The sequence below is a fragment of the Ylistrum balloti genome, unplaced genomic scaffold (assembly GCF_031769215.1).
Source record: "Ylistrum balloti isolate Yb309-2 unplaced genomic scaffold, AGI_CSIRO_Ybal_v1 Utg371154, whole genome shotgun sequence".
NCBI lineage: Eukaryota > Metazoa > Mollusca > Bivalvia > Pectinida > Pectinidae > Ylistrum > Ylistrum balloti.
In genome coordinates, this window is record NW_026782632.1 from 2,581 (window position 1) to 25,049 (window position 22,469).

Genomic DNA, 22,469 nt, shown 5'->3' on the forward strand with positions numbered 1-22,469 from the left:
TGAACCTTTAGAACAGGTTTGTAATGATGAACTACTTGGTGAAAACATTGATGATGGGCTTACGTGGTCAAGTCATATTGCATTTGTTGTATCTAGGATTAGACTAAGACTTGGTTTATTACGACGCATTTGTCCATATCTACCTACTGAAGGTAAACTTAGGTTTTTTAATTCTTCTGTTTTCCCACACTTTTTATATTGTAGTACTGTGTGGTCAGATTGCAAAAAAAAATTAATGGGAAAACTTCTCAAAGCTCAGAAGCAGGCAGCCCGTATTATTTTAAATGTACCTTTTGACACACCTTCCTGTGTAATGTTTCAGCAACTTAGATGGATGCCAATTAATATGTATTACAAATTTGAAGGCTGTTCCAGAATATTTGTCAAACAATGTATTACTAGTGAGGAATGTTCACAACAGGAATACTAGATATGCTACTGAAAACCATTTCCAAGTGCCAAAACATAGAACTGTGTTTTATTCTAAACGATTTCTTACTGACAGTATTAAAAACGGAATATTTTACCCAATGATATTAAGAATGTCCACTGTTTTTCCACTTTTAAAGGAAAACTTATTCAACGTCTTATATCTATGTCTTAGATCTCTTTGTGATATATTTGACATTCTTATTCAACTTTTTTACCTCCATATTGACCTAAATTTTAGACTATACTATATTAGCGTCTATGTCAATTTTTATCAGTTATATTAGCATGTATGTATATTAGGCACCAGCCATTTAATTGATCAAAATATATTTTTGCATGAGGAATTATGCATTCTGTGATAATTTTAATTAATGTATGTGATTTTTTTTAGTTTAAATCCTATTGTTGTTAAATATGAAGTTTGTAGTTTAAACTTGATTCATGTATGTAACTTAGTAGATTTTAACTAACATTATTTTACTAACCAGAGGACCATGTGGAAGATTAGCCGTTGGCTAAACATGTTTTATATCCTCAATAAATAAAGTTTATTATTATCATATGTCGTGATGAAAGGAAAATTCATCTGTCAGCATGTCATTTACCTGGTGTGGAGAACGTTGACGCAGATTACTTGTCCAGGTCATTAGTATCGTCAGGGGAATGGTCATTGCATGTTGATATATTTGACAGGATTTGTAGGCTCTATTTTACTCCTGACGTTGATCTGTTCGCTAGCAGGTTAAATTGTAAGTTAGAGATTTGTGTCCTGGATGCCTGATCCAGATGCCATGTGTTATAATGCATTTATGACGTCATGGAGTGATCTTACACCTTATCTTTTTCCTCCTTTCAGTTTAATAACCAGGGTCCTACTCAAGGTGAAGGAGGACAAGGTGAGTCAGGCAATACTGGTGGTTCCTTTATGGCGCAAGCAGGTATGGCTACCTATGCTGTTAGACGCTGTTGTGGCTGTACCAGCCCGGCCATCCAGGTGGCGGGACATGTTGCTATCCCCAAAAGACGAACCTCACCCGTTTAGGGGAAATATGAGACTGATCGCTTGTTGCGTCTCAGGAGATCCCTTCAGAGGAAGGGACTTTCGAGACAAGCTTCCTTGTTGGTAATCTCCTCCTGGAGGAGATCGACAAGAAAACAGTACGATTTGGCCTGGGGAAACTGGGTATCTTGGTGTCGTGAAAGGCAAGTTGGTACCAATTGTCCCTCTGTGTCGCAGTTGATTTCTTTAATATTGGTAAGTCCTATAGTGTCATTAATACCCACAAATGTATGTTAGTTCAGCCTACGGCATTGTTAGGGAATACCGGTTTAGTTGGAGATTTGATTATATCAAGGTTTATTTAATGCTAACCCTCCTAAGCCTTTCTATAAAGCGACATGGGATGTCTCCGTGTTGTTGAAACACTTGGCGACATTGTATCCACATGCAGGGTTGACCTTACCAGTGTTACCTAAGAAATAAGAATGTCTGTTGGCTCTCGTGTCAGCACAGAGGGCTCAAACTTTGGTTAATTTAGACATTTAATGCATGCAAGATTTAGGCGACAGGGTTGTATTTACTATCCCAGACCTCATGAAAACACCTAAACGAGCAAATCCATTATATAAAGTTAGTTTGGAGAAGTATTCTAATCCTAGGTCATGTGTAAGCAGTGTTTTGAGAAAGTACATTAAGGACACTGCTGAGTTGCGGAAGTCCAATAAGTTACTAGTCTCTTTCAGACAGGGTACATCAGTGTCGACATCCACTGTGGCAAGATGGATTCGTTGTATGATGTCTGAAGCTGGAGTGGAAACAGAGACATTCCGACCACATTCGGTTAGAGGAGCAGCTACATCGGCTGCGCTGGCAGGAGGAACATCCCTTAAGGCCATTCTTGAGAAAGCATGTTGGAGCTCGTTTGGAACATTTAGGAGGTTCTATTTGAGGGATGTCCAGGATTTGGAACCGTCTCCGTCGTTCGCGGATAGTGTGCTCAGCAGGAAGTGATCTTTTCATCCCTATGCTATGTCTGGGGTTTTCTGTCTCAGATCTTTGAATTCAAATTTTGTGTAATTCTTATAGAGTATCATAAAATTTGTGAATGAAGAAAAATCTTCAGTTTTCTTTTTTTGTTGTATTGATTTTGTTGTCAAACACATTGAAGGTGTAATGTAACAGCCGGAGGGCTGAATGGAAGAGAATCTCCCCTCATCCAAGCATCACCATGTGATGGATGAGAGGGATTCTCTGTAATGAAAGCCCGAAGGCTGGACGGTTACATTACCCACCACAATTACAAGGTAACCCTCCCTTCGGTTGAGGTGGTTTAATTTGCCAACAAAATGGTTGGTCTTTGAATAAGCGTAGGTGCACGGGTGGTCGTGTCTTTTATAGGGCGACCTCGGTACAGGGGTCAGACACGCATATTTCATTTTGGCCTTTAAAGGTCAGTGTCGCACACCTTATAGAGTGACAAGTGCGATGTAACCGTCCAGCCTTCTGGCTTTCATTACATGGTGATGCTTGGATGAGGGGGATATTATATCTACAATAGAAATTTAAGTAACATCGATTGTTCAGGCAGTAAAGCATATGTGTATAGCCAAGAAGACGACAAGAAGACAGCTACCCTTTATGTCTAGTTTAACTACCGTAATTGTTTTGTTGTTGTTTTAGTTAATTTACATGTTCTGTCAAATAATCAGAATACTAAGTAAAGACAATGACGGGTGCCAAAATCCCTTGAAAATTGCTGAAAGAATGGAATGTTTTTTCTTTTATTTTCTCATCCTTGTTTGTTAAGAGTGACAATTCTGAGTTGTTTTAATCAGATTTTAAGAACTGGTGTCTTAGTTTATAATTATGTTTGGTATATTTTAAGCTTTGGCAATTAGTGTAATTAATACAATTACAAAGCATGAAGGATTCTGACTTCATGTTTAAGCAAACAGGTTGAGCTTTATTGGTAGAATACCACATGAAATTAAATGTACTTATTTATAGTACATATTTGAAAAGCTTAAAGGGATATTTTGCAGTTTGGAAAATTTGTGTCAGTTTTGCAGTTTTTGTGGAGAATGCTTTCAAATGACCTTGTCAGCATCAAAATATCTCTCTGAAGTTAAGGTCAATGCGGAAAGTGAAACTGATGGAATATTAATCCTGGCTAGTATAGAATTGAATGGTCTAAATACTATTATAATGCATGTAGGTTAACTGGATCCCAGATTCAGATTTGCATGCTGTGTTCACTTAAAAACAATTTCTGCTGGGTTCAGAATTGTATTATATTGCTTTGTTTGACTCTTCTATTTTCAATATTAATATATAGATATATAGTACTGGAACAGCCTGTTTATCTGTCGGTGGACACAATTTTGTATCGCCTACTCCTCCAAGGATTATACATGGATTTCAACGAAACGTTGCACACATATTATACATGACATGTTCTTGTACCATCGCAGAACGCCATTTGTATGGCACATATAGGGATCCAATTAGGGGACAAAAAGGTGTAAAATTTCGCACATCTTAATTTTTTTCTCCTGACCGAAAGTCCAATGGACTCCATATTTAGGGACCTTAGGTCGAGGTCTACAAGATTTATGCGTGAAATAAAAATTTAGTCAATAACATCCCCTTCAAGGGGGCACAGAAAAGGGTCAAGAATTTAAGTTTGACGGATTTAAACCAAATTTGGTAGAAAGCATCCCCAGTAAAGGAGATACGAGTTTGTGTGATAACAAGTGGTTGTATTCCCTTTCCTAAAGAAAGTATATACTTTAAAACGCCAACTTGTGCATAATATCCCTTAAACAAGTGATACTAAAGCACCTACTGTTTTGAGAGATATTCTGTTCATGTTGTTGATATTACTTCTAGTTCATTTGAAAATTAGAGATATTAATCTTCATTAATCAATACCTAATTGATTTCAAACTGAAAGGTGATTAATTCAATCTAAAAAATTAGATACGTCAAACTTGTGTAGGAAATTAAAATATATGCATTGCTTAGCTTCCGCCTGTATAACATCTGATTGTATGGCAACTTGTCATTTAGGGAGATATGAGTTTACAAGGTAAAAGGCTACTATAATTTGTTAAGAATGAAATATCTATGTGTCAAGTTTGAATTTCTCTGCCTTGTTCATACTAGTTCAGAATCAGCTGACACCGACATGTGAAGTGTACTGTTGGCAAAGCAAGGGCAATCAGTATAATTCCAAAAGGAAAGAGGTATTCTATATCAATTTGAAAATTCAGGTTTGATTCCTCATAAAAAAAAAAAAAACAACAAAGAAAGTAATTTGGTTGGCACTATCAAAATTGAGACTTCCTTGGTTCCTTATCAAACAGCACTGTTTGTGTATTCATTCATGCATACTTGGAAGTGTAGTAAACTTATGTAGTGCTGTTTTCCATTATTGTAAGCATTTATTGAATAGTGTACATATGATTGTCCTGCTTTAATGTTCGTTCTTACAAGACAACTCTTGGTCTGAATACTGCTACGCATTGCCAGAACCCATGAGAATCTGCAAGCAAGACATGGCTTGATGAGTGGTATTCATGAGCTTTTGAATCTCATGAAATGAAATTATCCAACAAAATGGTTGCCCCGACACACTTCATTCTCCATAGTTTTACCTTAAAAACTGCCGAAATATAATCTTTGACAGTTATGCGGTAAAAAGTATAGGAAATTTGATTTCATTTCATATGAGAATTTATGAAAAGAAAACTCAATTAAGACCTTATATATCAATAATGAAAATGACTTCGGGTCATTTTTTTGGAACCGGATGAAATGAATAATCTTCAGTTTTGGTAAGATCTATTCACATGTTCATTTCAAAATTCTGGAATACCTCCACTTTATGTTCAAACATATTGGATTACAATTATTGATATCCTGTCTGGGATATCACATTATTTCTTAGATTAAACAGGAATAGAGCCGTCAGTTTCATGGTAGGTGGGTTCTTCAGTGGGGCACTGCACTGCAAGGTGATTAATGAAATATATAAAGATAAAATTAATCCCAACAGGCTCAAGTGTCACCGGTAAGTTAAATACTTAACTTTCTTGTCAACTATAACTATCAATTTACTGGTGACACTTGAGCTTGTTGCGATTAATTTTACCTTTTTACATTATTTTCTTCTTTCTACCTCGGCAAGAGCAAATTGATACATTTTTGACGGTGACCATTGAGCCTTTTTTCCAATTATCAATTATATGTATTGGTATACACATGACAACAGTTTATTTCTGTGGATGATGCAGAAAGTATCTCACTGACTAATAAGCTCTGGGTTTTTCTGTGCTTTACATGTACATGGAAAATATTACTGATACCTTATTTAATTACTGAACATTGTAACAAGATTGGTTATCTTATGTTTTGCATCCTAGAAATAAAGACCAGAGGGATTTGAGACAGATGACTTATTACAATTATGTTGTGTTTAAATGAAAGAGGTTTTAATATATTGTATAGATGGTAATATCTACAGAGGATTTAATTTCGCTCTATTTGCGGCTGTTAAAGGTAGCGTGAAATTAAATACCCCGCAAACTTTTTTTCATATTCATCATTTGCCTGAATACTGTGGTACTCATTCATACACAAGCGCAAAAAAAAAAAAAAATAAAAATAACCACCGCAAACAGAGATGACCCGCAATAAAAATAATTAATAAAGCTTGAAACTTACACTGATTATAAATTAAGGTTACCCTAGTTGGAGTTTACGTAACACTGATAAAGAATGAAGGTAACTTTATTATTATTATTATTTTTACATTCTTAACGGCCCGTCAACACATAAAAAGTCATAAGGGGCCACCAAACGGTAAAACACACAGTGATCAAAAAAGAAATAACATAGAAATAACAGATCAAGCATCTTACAGAAACATTGTTGTCAGATGTTAGGAATGTGAACTATGTTCTCATCTGATGTGAAATGATTGAATTTGATGTCATTTCTTGGATGGCATTATTTCAAATAACTTACTTTGTGTACATTTTTCAGAAGATTTCTTCGTAAACTAACATTGATAGACTACTACATTTAAAAATGTTATGATGTTGGAATTCAAAACTTGTTCGAAAGACTTAGTTCTTTAATCTTTGCAACAAAATATGTTCTATATTGTTATGGAGTGTTTTATGATGTTATTTTGAAAAATTCATATGTATTAATTGTTTGGAAATGTTAACATGTATTGTGCAGGCTAGGTTTATAAAGTTAAAAAGAAAGTCCCGTTCTTGTGTATTGACACCAATATTTGTATGTTGCATTGCTTTTATCCTCTCTGATACATGCTTACTGAGGTAGTGTAATTTGAACAAATACTTATATAGATGATAATCATTGACGATCATTAAATAATTCTATATTTTGATGACCATTGATACTTAACTTGTTAAATTTTAATGAATCATCAGACCATATCGATACTATGTATATTTGGCCATGCCAAGCACAGGTATATACAATAGGTTATCTGATACAAACTGATTTCATTATTGTCCAGGTAATTTGAATTTTAATTATGTAATTTTGTAACAGGTTGTTGGGGGGAGGGGGGGGGGGTTGGTTATGTTATATATTATGATATACTAGTCAGTGAGATATCTATCAAATATAATATTTATGGTCTAGGGGGGAGTTAACTCTATTCCGGATATTTTCAGTTGGTTTTATTTATCGTTTCATTAGTTTTGTACTTAATTCCGGAAAATACGTTCAATATGTCAAGGTATGTTCATGAGCCTTCTAGGCCAGATGATACACACATGAATCGGTCCGAGATACACAGGGTAAAGGATGCTATAGAGCCTTCTAGGCTTCAAGCGGAAAGCAAAGTATCCAGATGTGGACTTAAAAGTTGGTCAAGGTTGTCCTCAAGGTCAAGGTCAAGGTCAAAAGGACATGTTGGGTTTCATCGTGGGAGTTGGTCTGACCATACGAGACGAGATGGTTTTACATAACGAAAATACATAATTCAAATCTTAAGTCGCTAGTTTCTGATCCAAGTTTTGACGAAAAGATATGTTGCTGCTGGCTGAAAATTTAGGGAAAAAATGAATTTTTCACAATCCTGAAATTTTATTCAGAAATTAGCGACTTGGATTTGTTTTCTTTTAATAAGACTGTGATATTACACTCACTTGCTGGGGTCCTTTTGCAGTTTCACAAACTGTCGAAGGTGGAGGCGGCCAACAAAATAAGCTTCAGTCTGAGGAAGGTGCAGACACTGGAGCGGCTCCAGTGTCCTCTGTGTACCAAATGCACTGTGCGACTTGACCTCCATCTGGTGAATGTACACAGGACACCCAAAGGGGGAGCTGAGTACAAGCGGCTGATTGACAGCGCCGTCCCGGCAGTTAGGCTCACAGCAAACGACGTGTCCCAGTTGGACCAGGCGTTGAATGAGTACATGTGAGTTCATAAATTACCGTTACAGCATTGACATCTCAAGATGTTGACAAAAATCAATAATTATACTAATATTGACACACCTGCATAAATTAATAATCTCAACAATGCCCTTCGTTTCTGTGCATAAATAACCCACATATGTGTGAAATGGCCTGTCGACCATTTGTAATTCAACAGAAGACATTAATAGTTAACAGTGAAAAGCCCATGTCCGATCGGTCAATTGAAATCATAACTTAAGGCCAACATTAATACATTGCCTTTTTTCCTTTTTCTTTCAGTGTCCAGGCCAAGGACCGGGCCACTGGTAGAAGAATTACTGACAAGACAATGAAGTCGCACATTGTTGCTATCAAAACCTTCCTTCCCTGTCTGTCCTCAGACGCGCTGGCGAGTTTGGAGGACATTGGGAAGGAGGGAGGAAAGGTCGACCAGATGATGCCAGAGAAAAAACCAGAGACAATCAAGGTCTACCTTTTCTCCCTAGTGAATTTCGTTGGGTGGCTGTCTGGAAGCTTCAGTTGGCAAAAAATACTGAAGCTCCAGACAGCCTATCTGGATACCCTTCGGAATTCGCTAAGGCTGATGGCTCGGTCCTTGGATGAGGACATTCATAAGGCAGCTGTACAGAAGTAAGTCTGGTTCATTTTGAATTTTGCTTCTGGTTTTGAAATCTTAAAAAATATCCTGTTGTTGATGACGACAGTACTAAGGATAAATATTATATAAACACTTTATATACTCGTTAGCTTTTGCATTTGTAATTAATTTGTAAATGTTTTTCAGTCTTTTCCCTTTCATTTTTAAATTTTCTGTCAGATCTTACAGTACGATAATAATATTTCATTTGTATTCAATCTATGCGCTTGAAATTTATTAGTTATGTGTTACATTTGTTTTGGTTTCTCTCACAGGGGGCGTGACAAGAAAGCTGGTCTGGAAGTCGCGCCCAAGATGCTCGGAGCATACCTCACAGGAGACCGTCCTAAGAAAGTGAGCCACATCTGCCGGAAGGATGGCCCTCTCAGCAGGGCGGACTCCTGTGAGGCAAGGGACGGCTTACTAGTCCAACTTTTTATCAGCAATGGGAAGCGATCTGGGGACCTGGCTAACTTAGAGAGACAGGAGGTGGAGCAGGCCCAGATCGACCCATCTTCCCCGACCGAACTGAAGGTAATGAAGCTGATTTAGCCACCACCAATTTCTTGTTCTGTTATTAAATTAAGTTGATGTAAATATTCAAAATACATCTTGAAGGTATTTTACTGATGTAACGACATTTTCATAAATGCGATTACAGAAACTGCAGTTTTAACAGAAAGTGTACAAATGCTTCGTTTCACTATTACAGATCTACAACCACAAGGAAGCCAGGTCGGGGAAGATGTCCCAATTGCTCATAGAGCCGTCCCTGCTCCGAGACCTTAAGGCATATCTGGCCAAGGAGAGCATAAGTCGGGTGTCGAAGCTGGCCTTCACCACCGACCAAGGGAAAGTGCTCTCCTCGACGGTAAGCATCTCTCAGTGGAATTAAGGGCTTCTAATTTTTAAATCTCCATTTAATATACTAAATGAGGAAGTGCTGCTTGGCACCGAGAAAGAAAATTAGTTAAAAGTTAATCGAAGTTTAGAGTGGTAAAAATTATTCAAGCCCAAGATCATAAATATGATAGTCAAATAAATGATAATTTAAGCAACCAACGACGCCAATTTCAGAGACTGTTAATGTGGCAAATAATCCAAGTTGCTAGTTAAATTTTAGGAACAAATTCTATTAACATTTAAGTGACTCATTTCTTTTTCTCTGTCAGACCATGACAAAGGTCGTCAAGAGAGAGTGGAAGCGACATGCTGATGCAATCGGCCAGGAGCTTCCACCTCTCACGGCCACAATATGCCGGAAAGTGGCAGTCTCCACACTTTGGGTGACCGGCGGAGACCGCCACGAACAGAGGATGCTGGCACTCCACATGGCACATAATCCCTGGACGGCGGACAGATACTATGATAAGTCAGAGCGGAGGACGGAGAGGGTCAGTGTCTGGGAGAAACTTAACGACGCATACAAGGTACAAATGATTATAACATGTTTGCTTTCTAGTTAATTACAATGACCCTACATTTCTTAAACAAATGAAACTAAACAAAAAAACATATCCTGATAAACTTGATGTTAACGACTATTATTTTTCAACTGTTTCAGGATTCAAGTCATCTCCCAGACACTGACCATCTGCCGCCGCCCGGGGATCCAGCATCCTCTGACATGAGCGATGGCGTTCGTGTAAGTCCACATAATGACAATATTCCAAACTTTTACTAATCCTTTTTATTCAATGGAGTGATAAGTGATAATATATCCTAAGCAAATATTAAATTATTCTTCATATAAAAATTTGCAAATTCTGTTGGTTGATTATTGTATTGTATGAAAATTATCTAACATGATATCAATCAATATTCTAAAAGGTTGTCTTTTTCTTTATGCAGTCTCCTTCACCAGACATCTTTATGAGGAAAACGACGCCAAAGCTCACCTGTACAGCTGCCAGTTATACATTGATTTGTTGATATAAGTTTTTAATATTTATTTATTTATAATTTTATTCTAAATTTGTTTTATTTAATTTAAGTATTTATTAATTGTAAATAAAATAACTTAATTAACCAAAAATGTAGAATTGTAAAATATTAATTTGTAATTATTGTAAAATAGAAAAATAAATTCTTTAGAAATATCAGGTTTTTTTTTTGAAATTTCAGTTTTTTATCATTCAAAACTGCACTTTGGCAAGTAGTAAGAAATTAGTGACCTGAGATCGAATTATCTTCCATCATTTACTTGTGACAAAATAGGACGAAATGACTGGATTGCAGATAGGTCCTCAGTTATGAAAAAATGACAGATTATTTGAGGTAGATGAGTGCCATGATAAACTACGATACACCAAACTGCACATGGAAACATTCTGAATTTACGAAAAAAAAAAAAAAAATCCAAGTCGCTAATTTCTGAACCAAGTTTTAGGACTAAAAATCTGAGAAATTCATATCCTTCGAAAAATCCATATTTTTCTAATTTTCAGCAGAAACAATTTCTGTTTTCGTATATCTCACTGATCTAAGTAAAAATAAGCAACCTAATTGGGTCTAATATAAATAAAAAACAAAAATTTTAAAAATCATTTTTAGTCCCAAAATTTGAATCAGGAATTAGCGACTTGGGATCTAAAAATCATCTTTTTTTCCTCAATTTCACAAAATAAGAATGTATAATTATCTCTACTTCGTTTATCTGAGTTAAAAGAACCACAGCTAGTGAGTGCAATTCCCCTTACGAAAATAAAAAAAAAGTCGCTAATTTCTGAAGTTATTTTGGGACCAAGTCGCCAAGTCGCTAATCATAAATGGTCCTCGCCACATTTCAAGGTCAGGTCGCTAATCATGTTTTGGTCTTCCCCAAACTCAAGTCGCGAATATCTGAATTATTTTTGGGACCAAGTCGCTAATCAGCGTCAAGTCGCTAATCAGCGTCAAGTCGCTAATCAACGTCAAGTCGGTAATCAAGTCTGTAATCATCGAAATGGTCCTCCTCAAGTCGGTAATCATATGATTAGCAACTTGAAAACCGGCTATGACTTTTGCTAACTATGGCAAGCCATTTTAACATTTAATCCTATTTCCTCTTAAGGGGATAGTTTTTTCACTTAAGTGAAATTCTTTTTCACTTAAGTGAAAAACAATTGCACTTATGGGGAAATGAAACATAATGCAAATTATTAATACAACTTAAGGGGGAGAAAATCACTTAAGGGATTCTTTTTTTCACTTAAGTGAAATAAATCATAATGCATAATAATGTTTATTTTCCTTAAGTTTAAAAGAATTTCACTTAGGTGAAAAAGCGATATGTGCTGACATAATGCTAAATTACATTCACTTAAGGGATATTTTGTCCACTTAAGGTAAATAAAACAGTCAGTATGCTATCCACCCCCATTTCAAAATGGGAAGAGCCACTTCCTTGTACCTCGTTTTCATACCGGAAATGAAAGCTATTTTAAATGATGGCGGGAGACATAAGCAGAGTGCTAGAGGCAATCCAGAGAAACATACGGAATGTTGGAAGACAGTTAGAACAAGAAAATCCCGATACTGTTATGCTTGATCGGCTTTTGAGGCATTCGTTGGACAACCTTGACAGAATTTCAAATCCAACTAACCAGTTCGCCGAGGTCAGATCAGCGGTACAAGATCTGATAGAGGTGGTCAACAACGCCGCATCAGCATCTGCCCAATCCAGATCTGATACAACGGATTCAGATTTTCAAGGTAAGTACTCTGGTAATAATGTAATCGGAAACAATATCTAATATCCGTAACATTTGTTCGGTAAAATACATTGGCGTTTTTTGGTAATATTTGTATCAGGTCGGGAATATATCAATGTGATTGACAACTGTTACCTATTGCATGTATCGTTTTTGGGTACTGTACAGTACTGGGACCCTACCAGTGTCCGTGAATTTTGCGAGAACTATTGCACGCGCGGTTTCCCGTTGAATTTGGTTTGTGGTTTCAACAAAGCAAGATGACGAGACTAATGGGAAATAATAACAAATACTATCAAACGATGTGTTAACTATAATCTTACACTTTATTGTTTACTTGATAGGTGAAATCGATATTCAACTTGGGGGGGGGGGGGGTCAATATATTTTGGTATCGTACCTTGAAATAATCCTTTGTAGACTAATTTCCCGATGTTTGCACAGCGTCTGCTAAACGGAAGCAACCACACGGAACATGGTAGGGGGAAGTAACTCACAATGGAAAGTTGTTGTATTAATCACAGCAAAAGACATTGTAGACGACAACAAGTTGCCACTGCCGGTAGTAACATTGACTGTGTGTTGTAAATGTTACATGTATGATAACCACAGAATAAACAATATGATTATCATATTATACTATGGTTTGTCTGTATTAACTTATTATACATAATTCAAACTCAGAATTCACATCAATAATAATAATAAAAAATGAAACTAAATGACAAGAAAAATATAGAGCATAAACAATTTCAAATGAAAAGGATCAATTTAATTAAAACAAAATTAATAAATCAATAAATAAATTACCATTTTAGTGAAAAAAAAAAAAATTTATACCGGTAATCCAATTAGTGAATTCATTTTATTAAAATGAATAAATAAGTAAATAAATTGCAATTATTAACAGAAATTAACATTTATTATGAATCAATAAATGAATTTTAATCTATTAGCCAATTTTGCAAATAATGTATCAAATCAAACTGAAAATTATCTATAAATTATTAACCAATTTAGGAGAGACTAAAAATAGTCCAAAACTTCAGTAGTTCCAATTCGAACCAAACTGTTTGCCGTGGTTTGCATCCCTTAAACTCGGGGAAGAAGGTCCAGGTGGTTGAGCATTATTCTGATTTTATCAGTCTTGTGTGCAACACACCACTTTGGCTTCTGACTCGGGCTAGAAGGGCGGTAATATGGTCCCTGTATTACCAATCGGCTGGTCTAGTCTCCAGATGACAGTGGCTGAGGGGCAATCGCAAGGGCATTTAAATTTTCTGCAATTTATACTTTGCGAGTATATCACTTGTGCAACCCTGACCCTTAGGCGCTGGAGATCCGTGCCTCCAGAAGTGTCCCCTTGTTGGGCTCCGTGGCGGGTGGGGCCACAAGTAACGAAACGAACATTAAACTAAATATGGGTAAACACAAAAATAATCCAGACGAACAGCCACACCAACATACAACAGACAAACGGGGTCACCTTCACCGGTGTTTCCGAGGTTCCTTACCATGACCTCAACACAGAGTGGGAAGACAACAGCAGTGTTGTCTCCTCTGATCTTGAGAAAAGGAATCCAAGAAATCGCTGGCGAGGTTAAATCTGTAAAGCCACTGAGATCGGGAAGTCTCCTTATCGAGGTCTACCGCGCTCAGCAGGCTACTAACCTGCTGAAGTGCACCAGTTTTGGTGGCATCGGTGTTCTAGTGAACATTTTGTTTTCACACGAAACTTTCAGCTTATATTATTTAAGATTAAATTTCGTGATTCTTGCTTGGGTGGATAAAGGTTACAAGGTCCCTGTCATAACATAGTTTTATTTAATATTTTATATGAAAATACTTTTATTTTAAAGAATCCGGTCAAGATGGATTTTCAAAAGGGAAAGGCCGTCCTGCATTTGGGATCACTGTCAACCTAATCCGGAGACAGTTGAAGAAGGGCTTCACAGCTAAAGCCATTGCAGATCAACTTCACTGCAATCCTTCCCTGGTCTACAAGACCCTGAAATCTGCTGGCCTGTCTGTAAGAAGTGTGAAGTATTCTACAATCAGTGACATTGATCTTGATGTACAAGACATTCATCAGGCACATCCTAATGCAGGAAATGAGGTAATAGTATATTAAAGTGTGTGTGGTCATCATTGGATTTGGTATAAACAAGAACACTGAATTTAATCTTTTTTAATTCTTCATTCTTATTAAAGTCATTCAGAGTTCTTTTTATTTGTCTAAACATCATTCCCTTTCAACTTGAACATCTTTGTTAAATCTTTTGTTAACAAGAAGTACTTTTTTATCAAGCACAACTAACATTTACATTTATTAAAAGGAGGAAGGAAAATCAAGATCTGGTGAAGGAAAAATATCCTGTTATATAATACAAATAAAGAAATTCTAGGTGTCTGTGTAGTATGTAGATCATGACCATACAGTCAGTAATTCAACAGCACAATTGTTGCTAGCTATATGCCATTTTCAGTTTAACCTCAAACATATCAATCACTGAATATCTTCAACAACCAAAGGATTTTATACAAAGATGCACTCCTATGTGTAAAGCAAATCAGTGTAGCTTGCTAGAGCAACTCGGGACGTAAACTTCCCTTATGAGATTCAGAAGTGCTTGCTGGAGTCAACTGAGATTGCTTTTCAGGTTCGAATGTCACAACACTTACTGGACAGGAAATGGGTTTCCACTTAATTATAAGAACATTTTCAATTGATGCTTTTCAGCATTTTAAAAGCTAAATGTATTTCATCATTTATCAAAACATTTTTCAGATGATGAGTGGGTACCTTAGAAGTGAAGGACTTCAAATACAAAGACGACGGGTTCGCCAGACTCTCAACAGGGTTGATCCTGAAGCAGCTGCTAAGAGGTGGAGTCGTGCTATAGTGAGACGGGTGTATAAGGTCCCAGTACCAAACAGTCTTTGGCACATGGACGGACATATGCGTCTCATTCGGTAGGACATTTTCTCTTTTTGAGATGGTGGTTGGGGAGGAATGGGTAGGATTATTAATGTATATTATTTTAAACATGGCTGAATTTTAAACCTTTAGAACTTTAAAGTACTCTGCACGTCTTTAAATGACCTTAGTTGTGGATAGGACGTAAAACAACAATAAACTAAAACTAAACTAAAGTACTCTACTTCATAATGAAAGTTTCAACATATGATAATTAATAGATACATTAGTTACATGTATATAGAGCTCATGACTACTGTATTCAAGATGTAGCATTTTGTCACCATAATATTACCAAACTAATAGATCAGTCATAGATCAAAAATCATTCATATTGGTTTTATCCTTTACTATTAGAGATCTGAGTAAATGTATGAACAACTCTAAAGAAATGCACCTTCTAATCAGCAATCTGCCATATAATTTTATATTCAATTCATAATTGCTTGAATGATCAACATATTATTCAGCATAATCACTTATATTTATATCATTTTTTATGCAGATGGGGTATTGTGACACATGGCTGTATAGATGGCTATTCCCACCTTATCACATTCTTGGAGTGTGGTGTGGACAACACTTCCAAGACTGTACTTAATCTCTTTATTGGTGCTGTTTTGCGATATGGACTACCAGCCTGAGTAAGAAGTGACCATGGTGGTGAGAATGTGCAGGTGGCCTTGTTCATGAACTTAATTCAGGATTCTACCACAAGCCATCTGACAGGGAGGTCAGTCCATAATCAGAGAATAGAACGCTTATGGAGAGATGTGCAGGAGCAGGTGGGAGATATCTTCTACCAAATGTTCTACTCAATGGAAGATAGGGGAATCCTCGACGTTTCCAATGACAATCACATCTGTGCTTTACAGATGGTGTATGTTCCTAACATCAGCAAGAGACTGCACTCATTTATGAATGCATGGAACAGCCACAGGATTTGCACAGAATCAAACCGGACTCCAGAGCAGATATGGACAGAGGGAATGTTGATGGGGGATGCTCATATAAGAGACTACATAGGTCCTGAAGACCTAAGTGGAAAACTCCAAGCTTTTGGACTGAGCCTCTCGGATGTCCAACTGAGTGACAGTGACCGAGTCATTCAAAGGAGGGGTCATGTGCTACCTACAGAGATTGTGGATTCAGTCCTACAAGAAACTTCTGCAGCTACCAGTTTGGAGGAACAATATTGTCAATGTGCTGATGCTATTGATAGGATCATGTCATGAATCTTTTTCAAAATGTAGATGCTTTAGTATTTAGTTTTAATATTGGCCTTACATTTCTTTCTTTAATCATGTTAATTGATAAAATTGCTGCATGCATCACTGTGATGAAGTTGATTTAGGTACAAGAACTTTGATGTAAACAATCTTTGTTGCCTAGTTTCATTGTAAAGCTATCCAGCGGTATTTCTCCAACTTCATAAGCAGGTTTCTTTTTGAATCTAGTTATGACTATTTATTTTCAAACCTGAATATCATGAAAAAAACAGCAAGCAGGATTGGATTTTGGCAACTGAAGTATGTCATCACTATTTTCAGAAAAGTACAGGAAGAGTATTTCACGGACTATGCAAGTTCCTCTTGGTTTCTAGTTGTGCCCATGGCCATTTAATTTTGAGTGTGATCTGGAAAATATAATTAGTAATAGACCGCCATCTTTGATTTTAACAGTTGTGTGGCAATAACTGTTTTTTTTAAAAGCACTGAATGGATGTATATTATATTGAATTCTTTGATTTTGAGTCATAATTTGTAATCACTATTTCTTGAAAAGTACTTGGATTTTTTTAAAAATTTAAATAGGTTCACCATTTGTCATTATCTGTCTGCATTTAAGTTTGAGTGTGATCAGGAAGAACATTACCTAGCAATTTATGTTATCACTTTTGAGGTTTACAAATGTTGCAATTGATGCATAATATCTGTTTTAATGATAATATTTATTTGATAAGTTTGGGCACTGTATATTTCAGTAAAATGAAATAAATGTGTTTTATAGAAATGTAACTAATTAATTAATGTAATGAATATATTTATTAAGTTTAAAGAGTCATACTCCTGATTTTTAGGTCATCTGACTGGAAGGTTCAAGATGACCTTAAGCCATCATGCATGGTTCATTGTTATGTGATGTGCGCCATTCTGTAAACTTATTTAAAAATGCTGCTCCTCTTTCATGCCTTAAAGATTTGCCTCAAAACTTAATCTGATGTACCCTTGGGTGATGGTGTCTGTACCTTCAATTCAAAATTTTGATTCGACCCCTAGGGGCTCAGGGGCAGGGGGATTTAATTAAGCTTCAAAATGCTACTCCTCCTTCATGCCTAATGGGAATTCCTTCATATTTGACCAAATGGGGAAATAATTGAATATGCTTTTACATGCTGCTCTTCATTCTTGCATTGACAGATTTCAACTAAATTTGGTCAAATGCATTTTTCTGAGGATGATCGATTCTTAAATTCAGAATTTAGATTGGACGCCTAGAGGCCAAGTGGTTGGGCCCGAAAGGGGAAATTTAGCAAAGGCTTTAAAATTCTATTCCTACTGAAGGAAATGAAGGAAAGATTCATATTTGGTCTGCAACCTGCTCAGGACAAGGGGACTTAATTTTGCGTAAACCGTTGGTCTTAGCCCCCCAAGGGCCTGAGGGGTGAGGCCCAATATGGGAAATTTAGTCAATTCCTCCTAAAGTCTGTAAAATCCTACTTCTTCTGAAGGAATTGCAGGATAGGGTTCATATGTGGTCTACAGCATGCTGAGGACAAGGGAATTCAATTTGGTGTAAATTGTTGGTGTTGGGCCAAAGGGGTGAGGCCCAACTGTGGAAACTTTGTAAATTCTTCATAAATTCTTTAAAATCCTACTCCTCCTGAAGGAATTCAAGGAATTTATTTTCATTCAGCAAAATGCTTAGCACAAGTTGACTCAATTTTGTATAAACTGTGGGTCAAAGCCCCCAGGGGCCAGTAGGTGGGGTCCAAAAAGGACAACTTCCTAAATTATGATGTTTTGAAAATCCTGCTTTGTAGGATGTAGTTGATATTTGATCTCAAACATGCTTATTTAAAAGGCTGATTAAATGTTGAAACTGGGGCTGTACCCCTACAGGCCAAAGAGGCAGGACCCAGAAGGAAGAACTTATTGAATTCTCATAAAATCTATTTCTTCTGATGGAAATGAAGGATGAAGGTTTAGCCTGAAGTATGATGCAATAAAAAATACTTTCACTTTGGAATTCTCTGATATGGTAGTCAGACTTTTAAAGGCCCATGGGCCTCTTGTCATTATAAACATATGTTGTTCTGTACGTTTATACAAAATTAAATATAATATGCATATACTATTCATGTGTTTCTGTTTATTTATTAAACTTGCTGGGTGTATTTACCTGTCCAGTAATTTGGAATCTGGAATATTATTTCCAAAATTTTGGTCAGTCCCAATACTAAATCTATAGCTTAGTCTGAAAATATGAGCAAGTCCCACAGGAAAATGACTAGGTCCAGATCTGAGGACCAGCTAAACCGGGGTCCCAAAAATTACTGTTGTTCCTGCTAAACAAGAGACCCAACTGCCTTAATGGTTATCTGACTACAAAGACATACATATGATTTATTTCCTTTTCTTATTGAGAAGTTGTCTGTTGTCTAACACTAATTTGTTATTCTGCGAATTCGGGCACTAATCTGTTGATATTTCCTTATTTTTCCTAGGTCTAGGTGTTCTGTACTGCTAGTGGATTTTCTGCATTCTGGGCGGGCGGGTTGGTTTCCCAGAGTGTATGTTGCTTTCTTGGTAGTCAAGTTGGAAGTGACACGTGCTATTACGACCAATGGGCATCAGATAAAGTGTATCGGAACAACACATATGATGTGTTCCTATAAAAACAAGCCTGAACAGAAAGTACAGTTCTATGTTGTTGACATGAACGCTCAAGCAGTATTAGGAGCTTCTACTTGCCAGGAACTAGGTCTCATTAAACGGATACACTCAATACAAACTTCAGCAGGAAAAGTACCCGCAGGGATTGATGAAGGATTCGAGGACCTATTCTCAGGACTAGGATGCTTGCCAGGAGAGCACTCCATTAAGCTTGATAAATCTGTTACGCCAGTAGTACACCCCCCAAGGAGAGTACCTATATCGCTCAGAGATAAAGTCAAAGATGAACTGGACCGCATGGAGAACCTGGGAGTTATAGTAAAACAGGAAGAACCCACTGAATGGGTTAACTCCCTTGTGACAGTCCTGAAACCTAATGGGAAACTGAGGTTATGTATTGACCCGTGTGATCTGAATAGAGCTATACAACGAGAACATTTTCCACTCAAAACTATTGAGGAGGTGGTTTCAAGGATGCCCGGAGCTAAGATTTTCAGTAAATTAGATCTTACTTCAGGATTTTGGCAGTTAAAATTGGACGAGTACAGCTCAAAGTTGTGTACCTTTAACTCTCCATTTGGAAGGTACCGGTTCACCCGGCTGCCCTTTGGAGTCAAGTCAGCCCCCGAAGTATTTCAACGGGTAATAACAGAAATGGTATCAGACCTTGAAGGGACAGAAGCCATAGTTGATGATATATTGGTATGGGGAACCACCAAAGAGGAACATGATCACAGGCTACAGAGAGTGCTGGAACGGGCACGTGAGTACAATGTAAAACTTGGCCAAGACAAGTGTGTAATAGGTCAGACAGAGGTCACCTATGTGGGACATTTATTGACTAAGAATGGGGTGAAACCTGACCCCGAGAAGGTGAGAGCAGTACAAAATATGGAGAAACCAATCAATGTAAAAGAGCTCCAAACCCTAATGGGTTTCGTGCAGTACCTACATAAGTTTTTACCAAGACTAGCAGAGGTCAGTGCACCACTACGAAGTCTTCTTGGGAAAGACTGAATGGCATTGGGAGAAACAACAGGAAGAAGCGTTTCAAACTCTAATACAGCTGGTTTCAGCTGCACCTGTACTACAGTTCTATGATAGCAGTAAACCACTTACCCTCTCAGTGGATGCCAGTAGCAAAGGGGTAGGTGCTGTTCTGGTACAAGAGGAAAAACCGGTCGCATATGCCTCGAGGGCACTCACCACTACACAGCAAAAATACTCACAAATAGAAAAAGAAACGTTGGCAATTCTGTTTGGTTGCGAGAAATTTCATGAATACGTGTATGGGCGACAAGTTACCGTGGAGTCAGACCACAGACCCCTACAGGCAATATTCAAAAAACCAATTCTACAAACACCTCCGAGGTTACAGAGATTGTTATTAGCTATGCAACGTTATGATGTGGAAGTCGTTTACAAGCCAGGAAAGCTCATGTTTTTAGCAGACCATCTGAGTCGTGCATACTTGAAAGAAACAAAAGAAGTTTTGGTTCCAGACTTACAGGTTAATGAAATTCATCTGACTGCATATTTACCTGTTTCACCAGAGAAATACAAACAACTCAAAGAGGCTACAGCTACAGATGATGAGTTACAGAAGTTACAGGATATTGTTCTGTACGGATGGCCAGACAACAAGGTGGACGTACCAGCTGAGCTACGTTCATATTGGACCTTTCGCGATGAAATATCGTGCATTGATGGGCTCATGTACAAATCTCATAAACTCGTAGTGCCCAGGTCTATGAAAAAAGAAATGTTGGACCTTATTCACTCTTCTCATCTTGGTGTAGTGAAATGTAAGAACAGAGCAAGGGACATACTGTTCTGGCTAGGCATGTCACGAGACATTGAGGACCGAGTCAACTCATGTGAGATATGTGCCAAGCATAATAATGCAAACCATAAGGAGCCAATGATCGCGACAGAGTTGCCCATTAGGCCATGGTCTAAAATAGGTGTGGACCTGTTTGACTACAATAATGAATCGTACCTACTGACCGTGGATTATTTTTCAAAATGGCCAGAAATTGTGAGACTTGAATCTACTACCGCAAAGTGTGTCATCAGTCACATGAAAAGTCAAATGGCAAAGTATGGTATACCTGATTTAGTAATCAGTGACAATGGACCCCAATTTGCTAGCTTTGAATTTAAACAGTTCTCACAGCAGTACCAGTTTGAACATACTACTTCAAGTCCACATTATCTAGTCAAATGGGCAAGCTGAGAGAGCGGTTCAAACCGTCAAACGCTTACTGAAGAAATCAAATGACCCATATCTGGCCTTATTAGAATATCGGAACTCTAATATTGATGAAGTTGGACTTTCACCAGCTCAAATGTTCCTTGGAAGAAGATTGAAAACTACAATACCGACGTCATTACCATTACTCAAGGCTGAAGCATTTGATAAGGTGCGGGAACAACTGGTAAAACGCCAGAAAAAACAACAACAAAGTTATGATCGACATGCCAGTGGAGGTCTACAACCACTGAGCCCTGGAGACCAGGTCCTGCTACAACAACATCCAAATACATGTAGATCTGAATGGAAACATGGAACAGTAATTGAGAAACATAAGACCCCAAGGTCCTATGTAATCCGATCAGGAAATCGGGCATACCGGCGAAACCACAGACATCTACGACCAACCAGGTCAAAGGCAGACTTGGACCAAGAACCAGCTGACCTTAATTTACATTGCTGGCCGCCCAGTAATCAACCGTCCAAGCAAACTTTGGCTACAAAAACATCCATCCAGGATAGCAATATGTCACAGGAAACCCGTCAGGCCGTGCAAAACCAACTTCCACCTACATCAGTTTTGGATAGTCCACGCCTATCCAGTTCTGGAAGGATTATCAAAACGCCAGCAAGATTCAAAGACTTTGTTCAATAGATTTTGTGTTAACGAGTTTAAAGTTTAAAAGACAACTAGTTCAGTTAGTGTTTTAGTTTTTGAAAGACTGGTTCAGTTAGGTTTCATATAAGACTCAATGTTTTTCAGGTTAATAGTGAAATTATCTCATTGACATGGTTAATTGACTTTATATTACTCATAAAATGTACATTAGTGTTTATTATAACTTCATGAGTAAATTTAGAAACTATCAATTCAATATTATGATAACAGTAAAGAAACAAATTTTACTTAAAATTCTTTACTTAAAAATGTGTATTTTCAGTTGATCAGAATAATGCTTTGGAAATGATCCAACTATTTTTCTATGAAAGGAAAGATGTAATGTATGACGTAATGTATGACTGGTGTAACATGGTTGTATTTGGTTCCGGACAATCCGGTAGTTAGTATTACCCATATGTAACTGCGCATGCCTGTAGTTGAGAAAATAAACCGCCATTG

The 22,469-nt window shown here is 37.2% G+C and overlaps 1 protein-coding gene and 1 pseudogene across 1 annotated transcript; both read left to right on the plus strand.

Moving 5' to 3' along the window:
* Positions 1–11,897: 11,897 nt before the first annotated feature.
* On the plus strand, positions 11,898–16,434 carry LOC132561151 (uncharacterized; annotated as a pseudogene).
* A 2,649-nt stretch (positions 16,435–19,083) lies between these two features.
* LOC132561152 (uncharacterized protein K02A2.6-like) lies at positions 19,084–21,331 on the plus strand. Its single transcript, XM_060225879.1, has 2 exons — positions 19,084–20,073; positions 20,162–21,331. Exons 1-2 carry the CDS (start codon positions 19,084–19,086, stop codon positions 21,329–21,331), a joined length of 2,160 nt encoding a protein of 719 aa, XP_060081862.1.
* The last annotated feature ends 1,138 nt before the right edge of the window (positions 21,332–22,469 follow it).